General features: G+C 41.3%; 1 protein-coding gene across 38 annotated transcripts in view; it reads left to right on the forward strand.

Moving 5' to 3' along the window:
- NRXN1 (neurexin 1) overlaps positions 1 to 15,397 on the forward strand; it is a 1,166,434-nt gene that overhangs the window by 147,949 nt on the left and 1,003,088 nt on the right. For 20 of the 38 annotated variants that reach the window (XM_077334531.1, XM_077334465.1, XM_077334492.1 and 17 more), the window contains exons 3-4: positions 7,146 to 7,163; positions 15,045 to 15,074. The exons of 12 other annotated variants lie outside the window; for them this stretch is intronic. In XM_077334531.1, the coding sequence (XP_077190646.1) occupies positions 7,146 to 7,163; positions 15,045 to 15,074 (48 nt within the window). The remainder of the gene's footprint in view (positions 1 to 7,145; positions 7,164 to 15,044; positions 15,075 to 15,397) is intronic. 6 more of the 38 variants (XM_077334484.1, XM_077334580.1, XM_077334855.1 and 3 more) reach the window with 2 other exon arrangements.

Raw genomic sequence — 15,397 nt, forward strand, 5'->3', positions numbered from 1 at the left:
AGCTCTTAGTGCATTTTGAGCATTTCAGATTATCTTGAAGTTCTCTTCAAGGTAGAAGAGAAGCAGTCTTAACTGACTAGAAGCGTTCAGAAAAGTCATGTGCATGTCACATTTTGTTCCAGTATCTCTTGTGGGTTTAAACATAATTCCCACATCATATATTGATTTATATTTTTAGGGTTGTTTTGTTTACCCCACTATTTGGAATCAGAGAAGCTCTAAAGGTGGCTTACTAGTTATATAAAGAGCAATAACATCAATGCAAAGCCAGATTAGTAAACAAAGGAGAAAAAAATAGACCAGTAGACTTACTAAAAGATTACAGTGGGATGAAAATTCCATTCAGCTAATATCTTCAGATGCCTTTGGCTTTTCATCTAAAAATAAATGAGGGAAGCTGGCACAGTTCCCTATTTTCCACTACCTGCTTGCTTCTCTTGAAAGTCTCTGTTTGGCTTCCTTCCTTTGTATAGCCTGACTATGGGATATTACATGGCTGATTCTTTATAGAGGTGGCCAGTTGTTGCTGGTCTTATTTGTTTTCTTTTTCAATTTAGTACAATTTAGGCCCACAAAACCCAGTAGAGAATGTCAGCTTGTCAGTTGCTTGACTCCTCCTTATTTCAAATGCCAGGCAAGCAACAAAAGCAGGTGGTGAGCCCCCTGGGTGACTACCCTAAATGGCTAGTGGGATAGAAATGAAAACATAACTTAGCACATTTTGAAATGGTTTAATTTCCAATTAACAGAGGCAGGTGGCAATTCCAGCACTATTTAGTAAACTATCCTGTGTTGAGCTTGGTGAGTCCCGAGTTGCAGAGGTCTACTCTTAAGATTTTCAGTTCTTAATTCATAGAGTGTTTTAGAGGCCATAACAAGCTTGTAAGATTGGACTCAAGGCAGTCATTACTATTGACACAAATTTATCTACCATGAAACCATTTCTCTCAGCATCATCCCCATCTCTTTTTGGATTCAGAAATTTTAAATTTTGATTTTTTCATCTTCGCCATTTCAAATTGAAGCCATTTTAATTTTCCTTCTCCCTTGTGTGAATCAATCTTGTAATTTTAATGTTCACACAGTTTCTTCTTCCCTTGTACTTCATTTTCTTCATAAAATGCATGAGTTCTCAGCATTATTTCTGCATCAGTACATCAGCATTATACATTTTGTGCATAAAGGACATACATCGTGTAAGTATGTATAAAGTGAGTGTGGTGTGCATGCACCATATACTTGGTTCTACTAAACAAACAGTAACAATGAGAGAACTTGAATTACTGTTCAAAAATATAAAATAACATTAAAAAAACGAAATAGTGAACATCTTGCTAACCAAGCAGAGTTTGCAAATGTGCTTTGTGAAACTCCAGAGTCCCTTCATTTGACTCTGGGTGAGATCTATATACCAGTGATTCCTGTACTGGTATTGTGTTGTTGTTTTTTGTGTGCAAGCTGTATTCTACTTTGCATGAGTTATGACATTATCTGCTATGGATCCTTTGATTGTCCCGAGGCTTGGCTCACCTGTTTGAATGATGCATTTTTAGCTTTTGCTTTGTGCTTCTGAAACATTTGATCTCAGGAATATGTGAGGTTGACATGTGTTGATGTATGATACATGTATTAATGATGTTTCTTTAACTTGATGGCAGGGAAGTGATAAGCATTAGCTATAGATCTTGGATGAAAAGAGTTGTTTCTTACTGGTTTCTGATTGTGTTGTTGGTGTCATCACCAGACCCAGTTAATGAGTTTGAAATAGTGGCGATCAGACAGTTTTCTTGTTTAAAATGTGACCTGTGAATTCAATCACACAGTCCCATGGCTGGTGGTGGTGCTTCACAAGGAGCCCGTTATCCCTCCAGTATGGGACTGCTAAAGCAGAGGGGTTGGCAAGCACCTGATGGCTTGGAGGGAGGGTGCAGTTCTGATTGACAGCTATTTAAATCCCCATACCATTAGCTGTGTCAGTTACTGAAACAGAAACTGTGTCAAGTGTACAGTTGTTATTTCCCCCTTGTTTTCCATTTTGCAGAAATAAGATCAAGGCAAAATGAAGTCTGTATGGGAAACACTCAGGAAAATCAATGTTGCCCTTGAATGACATACCTCTGACCACAGGCAGTTTGTTTAGGAGTGAGTGCCCACTTCCAAGCCACTTACTTCGGAGTAGTTCTACTGAAGGCAGGTAGAATACTCTAGAGTAATCTATAAGGGATTTTCATGTCATTCCAGTTAGCTTTTTGCATCTGCAAATTATTTTGGGTCATGATGTCTTTTACTGATTTTGAGTGGGAGAGACATTATCACTGTTGATGGGAAATGTCAGTTTATATGGTTAGTTAATATAATTAGACATGATTTTGTAGGTGTTGCTCATTTTTTCCTCAGTTTTTGCTAGGAATTAGCTAGGTTGCCCTGGTTTATTACAGTGACATTTGTCCATTAAAAATATGGACAGCCCTGACTGGTATAGTCCAGGCTACCCTGATCTCATCAGATCTTGAAACCTAAGCAGAGTCAGCCCTGGCTAGTATTTCGATGGGAGACCACCAAGGAAGGCCAGGGTTGTTACACAGAGGCAGGCAATGATAAACCACCTCCGAACATCTCTTGCCCAGAAGAAGAAGCAGACAAAGAAGAGTTGGCTCTTACATGCTGCTTTTCTCTACTCGAAGGAGTCACCTTCCTTTCCTCTCCCTACAACAGACACCCTGTGAGATGGGTGAGGCTGAGAGAGCCCTGATATCACTGCTCAGTCAGAACAGCTTTCTCAGGTCACCCAGCTGGCTGCATGTGGGGGAGTGTGGAATCAAACCCGGCTCTCCAGATTAGAAGTCCATATTCCTAACCACTACACTAAGCAGGCTCCTACAAAACCCTTTGCAGTCTTCATAAGTAGGTTGTGACTTGACGGCAAAAAATAAAAGCCCACAACATTGCTTCCAAATGTTTTATAATAACTCCGTATCCTTGGTTTGCGAATTCATGATGGAAGGTTGTTATTTTTTTATCCTGCTTTTCACTACCTGAAGGAGTCTTAAACTGGGTTACAATTACCTTCCATTCCTTTCCTACAACAGACATCCTGTGAAGTAGGTGGGGTGAGAGAGCTCTGAGAGAACTTCTTTGTGAGAACAGCTCTAACAGGACTGTGAATAGCCAAGGTCACCCAGCTGGCTGCATGTGGAGGACTGGGGAATCAAACCTGGCTCTCCAGGTTGCTGTCCCATGCTTAGGAAATTCCTGGAGTTTTCTGGATGGAACATGAGGAGGGTGGAATTTGGGGAGAGGAGTAACCTAAGCATGGTATAATGGTATAGAGTCCAAAGGAGACATTTTCTCCAAAGAAACTGATTTTCGTATTTCTAATTCTGGAAATGAGATCTAATTCTGTGAGATTTCCAGCCCCACCGGGAGGTTGGCAACTCTTCTTTTATCCAGCATAGAGAAGAAAGGCCTGCTAAATTTCTGTCTGTTGTCCAGTTGTTAAACAAGGAAGCTTTCGGAAAGAAAAAGTGGAGTCTAGAGTGACCAAAACGCAGAAGATAACTCATCCCCTACCCCCTAAATAGTCCTGAAGAAGAAGAGATTTCAGCAGGTGCTGCTTTCCTGACCTGCATGAGAATCAGGGCCATGTGCTAAAATGCCCCTTTTTTTGCAATTTGTCAGTCTGATGCCAATAAGAAGAAAATGATAATGAAGCACACTACTGGAAGTGTATTTGTTTTAGGTATACAATCTGGTGTCATACTATATTACCTCTTCCCAGGAAGCCCTGTTAGGAAAGTTTAGTGGGAGGGGATATCTAATGTTGTCCACCAGAAAAAAAATTAAATTTGAGTTCAGTAGTGCCTTAGAGACCAACAAGCACTTGGGGATGCACGCTTTTGAGATTCAAAGCTTCTTTCATCAGACAGGTTAGTATTTCTAGATCTGTATTTACTGCTGTGGGGAGTTAGGTCCCTTAGGATTTAGGTTATTTAAGGTTGCCTGAGACAGTTGAGATAGGAAATTGTTAATGGTGGAGGGTAGGGGACCGGTGTCAGGGCACCCAGCAAGGGGATCCCAACCATGGGGGTTCATGGGAGGTATGGCAGTGGGAGAAGGTCAATATTTTATGTAAACCGCCACAAGCTAGCTGGGCCAAAAGTGGTGGTCTATAAACATACAAAGTAGGTACAAGATATGGTTATGCTCGTACCCTTTCTAAACGTCGTCCCATCCCCAGGGACACATGGGGTAGGGTTATGGATGCCACTCCATTTCCAACACTGATGTTATAAAACACCAGGTCCATAAATAACTACTGTCCTGCATTCATATTTTGCAGAACAGAAAATAGGCCTGATATGTCTGACTCAAGACCTGGATGTGAGAAGGTGAAACAGTTACCTTAAAATAGCTGGCCCCCCAGGGCACTAGGTCCTCCATCAGTCACAGACTTTGGGTCGGGGGAGGTCACAATACTGATCTGGGAGGTTTTCTTCTTTAGGGCTCTCCCAGCACATACAATCTTAAGCCAACAATCTTGTGTTGGCTAAGGGTGAGGCACAGTAGAGGGCTTGACTATTCACCTAAAACACTGGCAGAAAACCTGGAGGTGAATGTGGCCTGGGTGTTGCAGTACCTCCAGAGTTCTTATCTTGGGGGACTTGAATGTCCATGCCGACCAACCCACCTCTGGTCAAAACCCGGAACTGTGTCATCCAGGTGTTTGCTACTGGCCCTATCCATAAAGGTTGCCACCTTTATGGATTTGAACATTGGCATAGGGCTGGATGTGGATCTGATTGCAGTTAATTCTATACCATGGTCAGATCACTTTGCTCTGAAGGCCCAGTTCGGTTCCTATCCCCCTCGTGTAGGTGGAAATTTCATTAATGCCCGTCCACTGAGACTTATGGATCCTGTTGGATTCCTGAATGCTCTGTGGGATCTAATGCCCTCCACTTATTCACTAGATGATCTCATCGATGACTGGCACAGCTAGATGTTGGCAGCCACTGATGTAATTGCACCTGATGCCCTCTTCACTCCTGCCCCAACTTGGGAAGCTATGAGAAAAGAAAAAGGAGCTGAGACAGAGTGAGTTTGGAGGAATCCTCACAATAAACAGCAAGAGCATCTTATAGGATGCTTATGAAAGCTTATGAGATTGCAGTGAAGGCAGTGAAGAAGAACTTCTGTGCATCCTCCACTGAGTCCATGAACTCCCGCCCAGCTCAATTATTTAGGGAAATTTGGTTTCTTACTGCCCTTGAAGAAGGGCGCTTAAATAGTACCTGATTGGCTTTAAGTTGTGAGGCTTTTGTGAGCTTTTTTGTGGATATACAGTATTTGCTGGCGTATAAGACTACTTTTCCCCCCTGAAAGACATGCCTCCAAGTGGGAGGGGGGGTCGTCCTATATGCCGGGTGCACTTCAGTTGGGATAGACATAGCTGCCCATAGTGGCCCATAGTACTGTAATGTAATGTAACAAACTCTATATTTTGAGTGGAAATGTTGGGGGGTCGTCTTATACACCCAGTCGTCTCATACGCCGGCAAATACGGTAATCTTGTCCCTCTGCTGCAAACACACTCAGTGGTTAATCCTGTAGGAGAGCTGAAGACCACTTGGCTGTTCTTGGACCCTTTCCAATTCAGCTTCCAGACCAGCCGCAGGGTGGAGACATTGCTGGCATGTGGGAGCAGAGCCCGGCCACCGGGTGAGCCATGCAGGGGGTGAGGGGGTGAAGAGGGCAGGCAGGTGCTTTGACATTGTCCTCCGACTTCTCTCCAGGAGAGAGGGAGAGGGAGAGGGAGGGAGCAGCATCCCCACCTTTCATTAAAAGGCAAATGGCCACATCTGAAGCGCCTCGGAATGCTTCAAAGGTCAGGTGGAAATAGATGCCCCAAAGAACAACTCAAAACTCATTGTCTGGCAATGGGATTTGGCACTTCAGACTGCCTTAGGGTGATCTGTCTCCGAAGCAACTGTGCTTCCAAGGTTTTTCGGCTGAGGCAGCTGGAAGCACACATCCCTAATTATTGTAATGGGCACCAAGGTACAATCCATACTGTAATCAGTTTGATCAGAGCTGAGGGCAAATGCTTGTGGACAGACAATTAACATTCCTTATGAGATAGGAAACCTAAGTCCCTATTAAGCCCAGCGGAGGGGGGTTCCTTTGTTCTGAACTTGTGCATGTAGTGTGAATTCCCACATTGTATTACAATTCCCGGGATTCTTTGGGTGAAACACAGTACTTAAACTGATGACAAACCAATATAACCATGATCTGTATACATGGACACATAAGACTTTATTTTAAGTAGGGTTCAACAAAGGTTGGAATAAATATATTTTCAAGCTAGGGTTGCATTCTGCTTATTTTTCCTGCTGACCTCTTCTGGTTTCTACTATAGAGATTAAATTGCAGCACATACAGGTAGTTAGTAGGGGAATCTTTTTCTGGAATAGGAAAAATAGGTAGAATAGCCTCCATCTGCTAAACATGTGGTAGTTATAAAAGACCAAGGCACCACTATTTCAGTGCTAGAACTCAGCCCCAGAATGTGTGAAGTATTCATATGCAATTAGTAAGAGGGACTCTGAGTCTGTCCAGAGTGCTTTTCCTTTGTTGCTCAATAGCCACGTTCAAATCCTACCTATCTGAGACTTGATACGTAAGAATTTTAAGTGTCAAGAGCGCATCCATGGAACACTTGAATCCCAGTACCTTTCTATAACTCTGTATTTATTTCCCTATTAGATATGAATCACTAGATACCATGGCATTCTTTGAAATCATTGCGTATTCCCCCCCCCCCCAAAAAAAACAACCTGACAACTTCTGATGGATGAATCCTAAATAACACAGGCCCATTTAACAAGCAAATCCCCTTCACTTGAAAACTGACCCCCCCTCCCATATATTGTGTATAGAATCACGATTTTATTTCCATGGAAGAAACACTGCTTCCCTGTGCTTTCAGTCCTTCCCTTCCCTCCTTTTGATGGTAGCAGTGGATCACTTGCATGTGGTGTTTGGTGCCTTGCATGCTACTCACATGCAAAGGCAAGTTCTAGTCTGCATGCTGCTTAATGAATGTTTTTTTTCCTTTTCTCTCCCTCCTTGTCATGTGCTTTCAGAAGACAACTATGTGGAAGGTGGGTGCTTTCTACCTTATTTTCCTAAGCTCTGTTCTTACCCCTCTTACCCGTTATGTTTAGTACTTTGCCTCCAGCTTAGCATTGATCATGGCGAACCTTAGCACTGAAGATGGTAAGTAAATTTTCTTCTTTCCTCCCAAGGTTTTAACATGTTGATTGTATCGCAATATGCTGTGGGGGAAAAGAATCACGTTTTTTTTTTCCAGTTAAAAGGAAACATTATTGAATTCGTAATCTAAAGGTTCTTATGTGCAAAGAGAAATAAAATACAGCCCCCCCCCCCAATTTCGTTTGTATTCTATAGTCTTGTGAATTGTGTGTCCTGACCAATCTCTTGACTTTGAACATTTGGCAATTTAGCAGAATTAGCTAATTTACCTTTTTAAAAATTGCTTCAAGTCCAGTAAGAAGTATCATATCACAGTCACAAACTACGGAACAATTCAAGAATTCTGCAGACATACAAAGGGACTTGTATAGTGTCCAGAGTGGTGTGCTGTTGTTTTTAAGTTATGACTGTCATCAGACACCTACCTCCCCCCAGTTATGTTTATTGCAAACTACCTTTGGGAACTATGCAAAATTTTAAAAAGCAGGTGGTGCTGTAGCATTATTTACTTGTTTACATTAGGCCTACCTAAAATTGCTACATACGTAAGACTATTATTGGCATTATACAAAAGAAAACCAATTGACAGTAGGTAATAAAAACCTAAAATTGCTTTAAAAGCAGGACCTACCTGCAGGCTTCTTGTCAAGGGTCATTTATAGCAATGGGAGAGACTGGTGTTTGGAAGGAGAGTTAGATGTCCTGCTAAGCAAGTAAAACCCTTCTGCGCATCTCTAAGGAGTTTTTTTTTTTTTGGACTAACGCCAAAGTTTGTGTCCCCAGAATGTTGATGTTGATTGTTAATGAACAAAAATGATTAAAATCACATATTGTGCTAGATGGCTGGATAATTATCTGTCCCCATGTCCATTGTCAATGAGGCTTCATTGTGCTACTGTGGTTGGGTGTCTTGTATTGCATTGCTAGCCTGGTGTAGAAAGAAGCTGATTTCTTTCAATAGTCTCATAAGATTAAGAGGAGAGTAATCTACCCCAATACAATGTCAAAATTGATAAAACCATTCACTGGGTAGATGTTTAAATGGTTGACATAGGGTGATTCTGTACCTGCAGCACCACTCCAGAATGCTGCTCTGCCGCTTCTTGTGTCCCCATGGGGGATACATTTCAGAGGTAGATCCAGTCCACCACTGAAATATGTCCTCCAGGGAACACAGCCATGGAGGAAATGTTCCGCCATGTATGGAAGGCGTGGTGGTTGCAGGACGGTGGGATTGTGGGAGAATGCAATTCTACTTTCCTGCAGATAAAATGCTCCATTTGTCCCTGCACCGCTTCAATTTTTGCCCCCTTTGGGCTTCCATAGGATGGGGGAGGAGCTGCTCCTGGAAGGTCATCCTCTTCCTGTCCACACAAGCCTCTGCTGGCTCTTCCACATGGACCTCCTCTGGGCTAGGACCTGTTGGCCTCTGGAGTATGTAAGGGAATGCAGAAAATATCTGTGTTCCATTAAAGCAGGGCAACAGCAGCCTAATGTGTGCCAGGCCGTGGGGGGTGGTGGCCCATCAGCAGTGTCATGTGGAAGTGGGGAGTAACCTTGCTTCCATATGAGCACCCTCCCAACCTTTTCTGCCCGTGCAGAATTAACTGTAGAGAAGCATTCTTTCTAGTACCAAATGACTTCACTAAATGTCCTAATTTATCAGTTATTTAGAAGCACTATCAGCTTCTGTTATAACCCCCACCCTACAAAGTCTGCCTGGTAAAGTCCTTTGTGTGGTTCTATATTCCTTTATTGACATGACAGAAGAGGGGTATAAATGCCTTTAGAAAGCAGTCAGAAGCATAGAAAACTTAATGTGTTACCTCTTTGAACAAGAGTGTTGGAAACTACACTGGTTCTTATCATATGAGTGGTTATCCTTTTTAGCCCAGGTCCATCCAACTTGCCACCCATCAACTTAAAAACAGTTTACCAAAACATTATCCTAGAATGGCTTTTCAGGGGTTTGGTAAATCTCTCTCAACCACGCCTGTAATTGTGCAGTCCTAGACTGGTAGCAAATCCAGAAATATGTTTAAGGCGAACTGGGTTTGATTCCTTGCTCCTCCTCCACATGCAGCCAGCTGGGAGACCTCGGGTTTGCCACAGCACTGATAAAGTTGTTCTGACCAAGCAGTATTATCAGGGCTCTCTCATCCTCACCTATCTCACAGGGTGTCTGTTGTGGGGAGAGGAAAGGGAAGGCAATTGTAACCCCTTTAAGACTCCTTCTGGCAGAGAAAAGCAGCATATAAGAACTAACTCTTCTTCTAAATCATTTGATGGGCCACCAAATATGACTGATGGCCTACTAGATTTGACTCTTTTCCAGAGGCCATTCTCTGGCAACTACACAGAGGTTAGATAATATGGAGAAAACCATTACAAAGGAGGTTTTAAAGAAATTAGATATCTCCTGAGTGTCCACTACAGCTATGCCTGTTTCACCATGCCTTAACTACACTTTGCACAGGCACTTTAATTACCAGCAAAAACATTTTCTTTGTAAAGCAAGAATTCTCTTAACCAAATTAACCTCAGTTACAATAGAGAGAGAGAACATCAGCTGGCACTGGCTGATGAGGTACCTAAAGGTTATATGTGAAAGTCCTAAAATTTCCAGTTACACTGCACATTGAGGACTCATCTTTTTGGTCTAATTGCTTATCCTGACAAGGCAAATGCAACTTAAATGAAGCCTTAAAATGTTGACCTCAAAATTCCTGGATTCTCCTGAATATTTCTGGGAGAATGCATTTACCAATATCCCAAAAAATCCTGCATATTATCTGGGCACCTGACTATATCCAAAAAGTACCAGTATATTGTCAGGCATATTTCCAGACTGGCAATATACAGATGCACATCCCTATTCTGACCTCAAGGTCCACAGTGCACCATGTTCACCTTGCACTGATCTGCTCCATGTCTGCTTTGGATATGCAAACATTGAGAAGGTAGCAGAGGTCAGTACTCTCAATGCAGTCTGCACAGTGACAGGAATGAGGCAGCAAGGATGTTCTCCCCCATTATATCATTCCTATCATATGCCAATTTGTCCTTTTCTGTTTCAGGAACAATTATGGTTATAGGAATTATTTTTCTATTTTTCCCTTCTCTTCCATTTCCCCCAGTGTAGCAAGTAGCATGCACCCTTAACTGAACTTGATTGCTACCTTCAAAACAATGCTTATATTTAATCCAGATGTTTCCTAACTCTACTTATTTAGAGGGTGGCCAAATGAGAACATCTAGCTTCTAGCTGCAGTGGGTACAAACATTTAATTAACCAGCTGTCTCAGTTTTACAGAACATACTTTGTTGAGTTGTCTGTACATTTTATGGGATTGATATGCCTCCATCTAGAGACATAAAGAGAAGAAGATGGAGCAATTTCAGCTGTAAATGTGTATACATTTTGCTATGCACAAGTTCAGTTGAAATTAAAAGCCATTGTATGCACCTTGCTGCATACTGGCTAGCAGTAATTTTTACCCCAGTGGCAAGAATGTGCAGGACCCAATGTGTACTAAGGCCTATTAGATGATCCTTGGACAGGAATGTTCTTCTTGGGTAGATTGCTGATACAGAGTTTAATTCAGATATTTGGATGCCCAGAGCCATATAGTTAGATGCTAATTTTACTGATTGGTTAGGTAATGATAGATAATCCTTGTTTATAGGACTGAGTGCAGTGCTGCAGGCTTATTTTCTTGAAGCTTTTCCTGTAATCCAAAACATATATTGCCGTGTCTGCATGTACTGAAAATAGCAGTTTATGAAGGTTGGAAACCAAGCACCACAAGCAATGTTCCACTTGTGCACCGTGGCTTTTAAGCTCCTCTTTTTGAGTGGTGTGCTCCTCCAAACTAATTGAAAAGCTTCTCTGAATGTTTGGATGCCTTTGAGTTGCATTTCATGATCTCTAAGTAGAACTGCTACCAAACTATTATACCTCCCATCTCATTGATATGAAAAAACACCCTCTTCTTCCATTGACCCATTTCGCATCCTCTATTTTTTTAAAAAAGGGCTGGGGTCGCAAAAGGGGAGGGGATATCATTTTCAAGGCACATGGTATTTTTTAATTCTCAAAAAAGGTGAAGGCTTCTTTTGAGAAATGTGTTGCCACTCTGGTTATTTAAAGAGAGGGCCCCTGTTTGCAACTAACACAACATTTAGCATTTTAAAAAGTCTGAATGATTCTTAGACTAATAATTTCTTTGCTTCATTAAAGATTTTGACTAGGGATGGTCATGAACCAAACCCCTAGCTGAATGAAAAGCCTTAAAATTAATCAGGCCCAGTTTGGAGAAAGGGGAGATTAGCCAGAAAGGGTTAAATGGCTGCCAGCCATTTCCATAGTCTGTTTTGCCTCCTCTTTCTTGGAAGGGGAATGTGAAACAGATAGTATAGAAAGTTCGCAGCCATTTAAACCTAACAGCTGATGAGTGAACTGTCTAAATCCTTAATATCAACCAAACAAAAATCTGTGAAATGTTTCGAGGCCATGAACCAGGGCAAATTTATTATGAATGTTGGCTCATGCATTCATCCCTAATTCTGACTCTTGGCTCTATGCAGCCTTAAAAAAATCCACCAACTAATATTAAGTATCACTACAACATTTTAAACCTTTTGTTTTTAGTATCCCATATAACAATCCCTATCCAGCAAAACATAGGATAAACCAAGTACTGTCAGTCTGACAAGTAACAAGTAAGCGAAAACAAGAAGTTCACCTCAGGAACTGATACAAGGTGGACTTAAAACTATGGAAAGAATATTGGCCTTGGAAAATTAAACATGTTTGTATGACAGAATTTGATAAGCCATCTTCTTAATTTCTGTACAGAAAAATGAAAGGTTCACAATGAACAATCAATGGAAGAGAACAGGGAACCATTCTAAGGCAATATGTTTGTAATAATATATACAATAAAGAGCCTAATGCTGGGAGTATTAGGGCAAAAGAAGAAGGGGACAACAGAGAATGAGGTGGCTGGATGGAGTCATTGAAGCAGTAGGTGCAAACTTCAATGGACTCCGGGGAATGGTAGAGGACAGGAAGGCCTGGAGGATCATTGTCCATGGGGTCACGATGGGTCGGATACGACTTTGCACCTAACAACAACATACAATGAGTAAATACAATTTATTTTACATCTTTTATATACCAGAAGGAACAACCATAATGGCTTCTTGATCAGTTCTGTTTTCATTGGCTTCATCAGTGGTTGAAACCTCCAATCTTAAATTCAAAATGTACAGATTATAATTCATATTACTCAAATTAAACAATGCAGCAAAGAATTACCTCAAATACACATACATCCAAAAACAGTTTATAGTATCAAAGGTGGCAAAATCCTATTGCCTTTCCTATAAAATTAACAACACAAATATAAATGTAATCTTCTATTTATATATCAATATTTGAATTCATATTGTCAAATCACAATAAATATTGAAACCTTACCTTATATTACTATTGTTAATAGTATCAATCGTCCGTAGTCTCTCTAGGGTTCTGCGGGGAATCCTAGTCAACGACCACTCCCAAAGGTTTAGGGCTGCTATCTGACTATAAATCAAAAAATCTTACCAAATCCCAAACTAGTCATGTTATAAGAAGAAGGAAGACTCTGTCATGGTGCACTAAGATAGACCCATTCCGCACTGGCGGCACTACACCAGGCTGCTGTCGGGTTTGGGGGCATTTTCCCCGCTGTATGTGGTCTGCCCCAGATTTGTACCTCCAGGACTGATTATTCACGGCAGCAGCCATGCTGGGCTGCTGTTGGGTCCTGGCGTCGGGGTGGCATGCCTCACTGCTTCCCTTGTTTGCACTGGGGAGAGAATCCCCTGGCATACGCAGACTGCCCTGGCATAGAATGTACGCACACACAATGCTGGAGTTGGAAACCCCTGTGTCCTCCCTGGTGGTGGCGGCAGCGGGGGGCGGGAGAGCAGGGGGCATGGGGGCCCCACCACATGATGGCAGGGGAGTGGCATGCCTCTCTCCTACCAAGGTTGGGGTGGGGGAACGACCCGGCCAGCTCCGCAGAGCATGTGGTGTCCCAACCTAGCCCCTGATAGTACCCGCGGCATTGCTAACCTAATAATTGTATGTTGTTTAAGGAAAAATGTTGGAAGTAGTTACAGATTAGAGCTATATTAGTTTCAGTGCTGTGTATTGACAACCCTAAACATTTGCAGGAATGTTGTCCCCCCAGTTTTTGTCTGCTATAAATATACCCCAAGTGAAAATGTCCTGAATGTTCTTGTTTCATACAATCACCATGAAACTGGATGAACTAATGAGATATGCACTCTGATCTAGTTATGGTTCTTTCTTGTCTGCTGTATGATCAAATGCAAAGATGTTGCTCACCTTATAATGAACAGTCTGGATTTAAGGAAATATTGGTTTGTTGTCAGAGTAGTATTCCTTAATTTTAAACTGGTTTACAAGAATACCAACAGCGCAGACTGTGTTTTCTAAAATGAAAATCGCCATGTTGTTTTACACCTTATTTCTTCATAATGCTATGATTAATGTTCGGAATGTGAACGATCTGCTTTTGAAATTGCTCTTTCCCCCAGAATCGCTCGTTATGTCTTATGTGTACGGCTAATTTTATTTATTAATTAGAGATCTCAAGATGTTCTTTAGGAATCTTACCTTCTAGTACAAACCAGCATATTCTATTGCACACCTTCTTTGTGTGAACAGGGGCTTAACCAATGAAAATTGATATCAGAAATCTATTTTTTGTTCAAAATAATTTTTGCCTAAACAATTGCCATGATGGGAAGGTTGTTTTTAAAAACCCCACAAATGGCCTTATAGAGATAAATGTAAAATTTGAACTTGTCTTCCAGGGGAATTAATATGAAATATCTGCAAAATTGGCTTTGAGCAAAATGCATACTTTTATTTTTTAATGTCATTTGGCTGAAATAAAAAATACAGCTCTGAAGAACTTGCTTTGCATAGATTGCATGTTTATAATGCAAGCTTATATCTGAAAAAAAGAACATTCATTAAAAAAAACCGACTTTAGACTCCGTTTTCTTAAAATGGAATCCATTTTAAATTGGAGGAAACACTTTGCTACCAAAAGGAATTTTGACTTCTGATTAAAGCTGTTTTCTTCTGTCCACTGGATGATGAACCATTTTCTGTTAACATGTATCACACAAACAAGGAGACATCCCTTGCATTATCATTTCAATGTGACAAAAGAATTATTTTATTTAATTATTTGAAATGCTCATTTTCAATGAGGGGAAAAAGATCAGACCCAGCCCATTCTTCAGGTTGACATAATTCCAGGTTTGGAAAGGGCAGGGGGGAGGTAAAAAATCAATTTTACGGAATGAGGAGTCCTTCTAGTGAAACTCAAGTGCTTAAGAGATGGAACATCCCAGGAGTTCATTGAATTTGAAATTATTTCCTGATGATTTTTGTCCTCAGCCCAACTTCAGTGCCTAGAAAAGGAACTGTACAGTGCAGCATTACTCTATGTTAGAACAGCAGCCCAATTTCTCTTTTGCCCCATGCCGGCCCCTGCCCTAAGCATTCCAACCAGTGGTTGAAAAATGCTGTTTTAATTATCCTCTGTAATGCAAACATCTCGCAGGAGACAGATGCCTGTAACAACCCCCCCCCCCAAAACAAAACACAATTTTTGTCACTGTAACGATACCACCTTCCCATGCTCCCTTGTTCATTGCTGACTGTGCTCTTGTTTCCCTTTAAGGTCTGGCGCACCTGATGATGGGCGACCAAGGTATGGGTTCTGCTCCTTTTCCACTCTGCTTTCATCGTTTTATTTAAAAAATATATATTTTTTGTTCTGTAGCTGCTTCGAAATCCATCACAGCAAATGATGGCCAAATGCTTGTGAGCTGTCCTGGGCTGCAAATCAGCACATGATCTTAGCCACATTTTTCTTTTGTCGTTGTTGTTGTTGTGTGTATGTCCGTGTGTACTAAATATATACATAGTTCTCTCTATTTATCTGTATCACCTTCTTATTTAAGTTGCTCCCTAAATCTTTTTCTTCTCCTTTTCAACTATCTCCCTACCCTTCTTGCAATACAATAACTGTTT

This window comes from Paroedura picta, chromosome 1, assembly GCF_049243985.1.
Source record: "Paroedura picta isolate Pp20150507F chromosome 1, Ppicta_v3.0, whole genome shotgun sequence".
Taxonomy (NCBI): Eukaryota; Metazoa; Chordata; class Lepidosauria; order Squamata; family Gekkonidae; genus Paroedura; species Paroedura picta.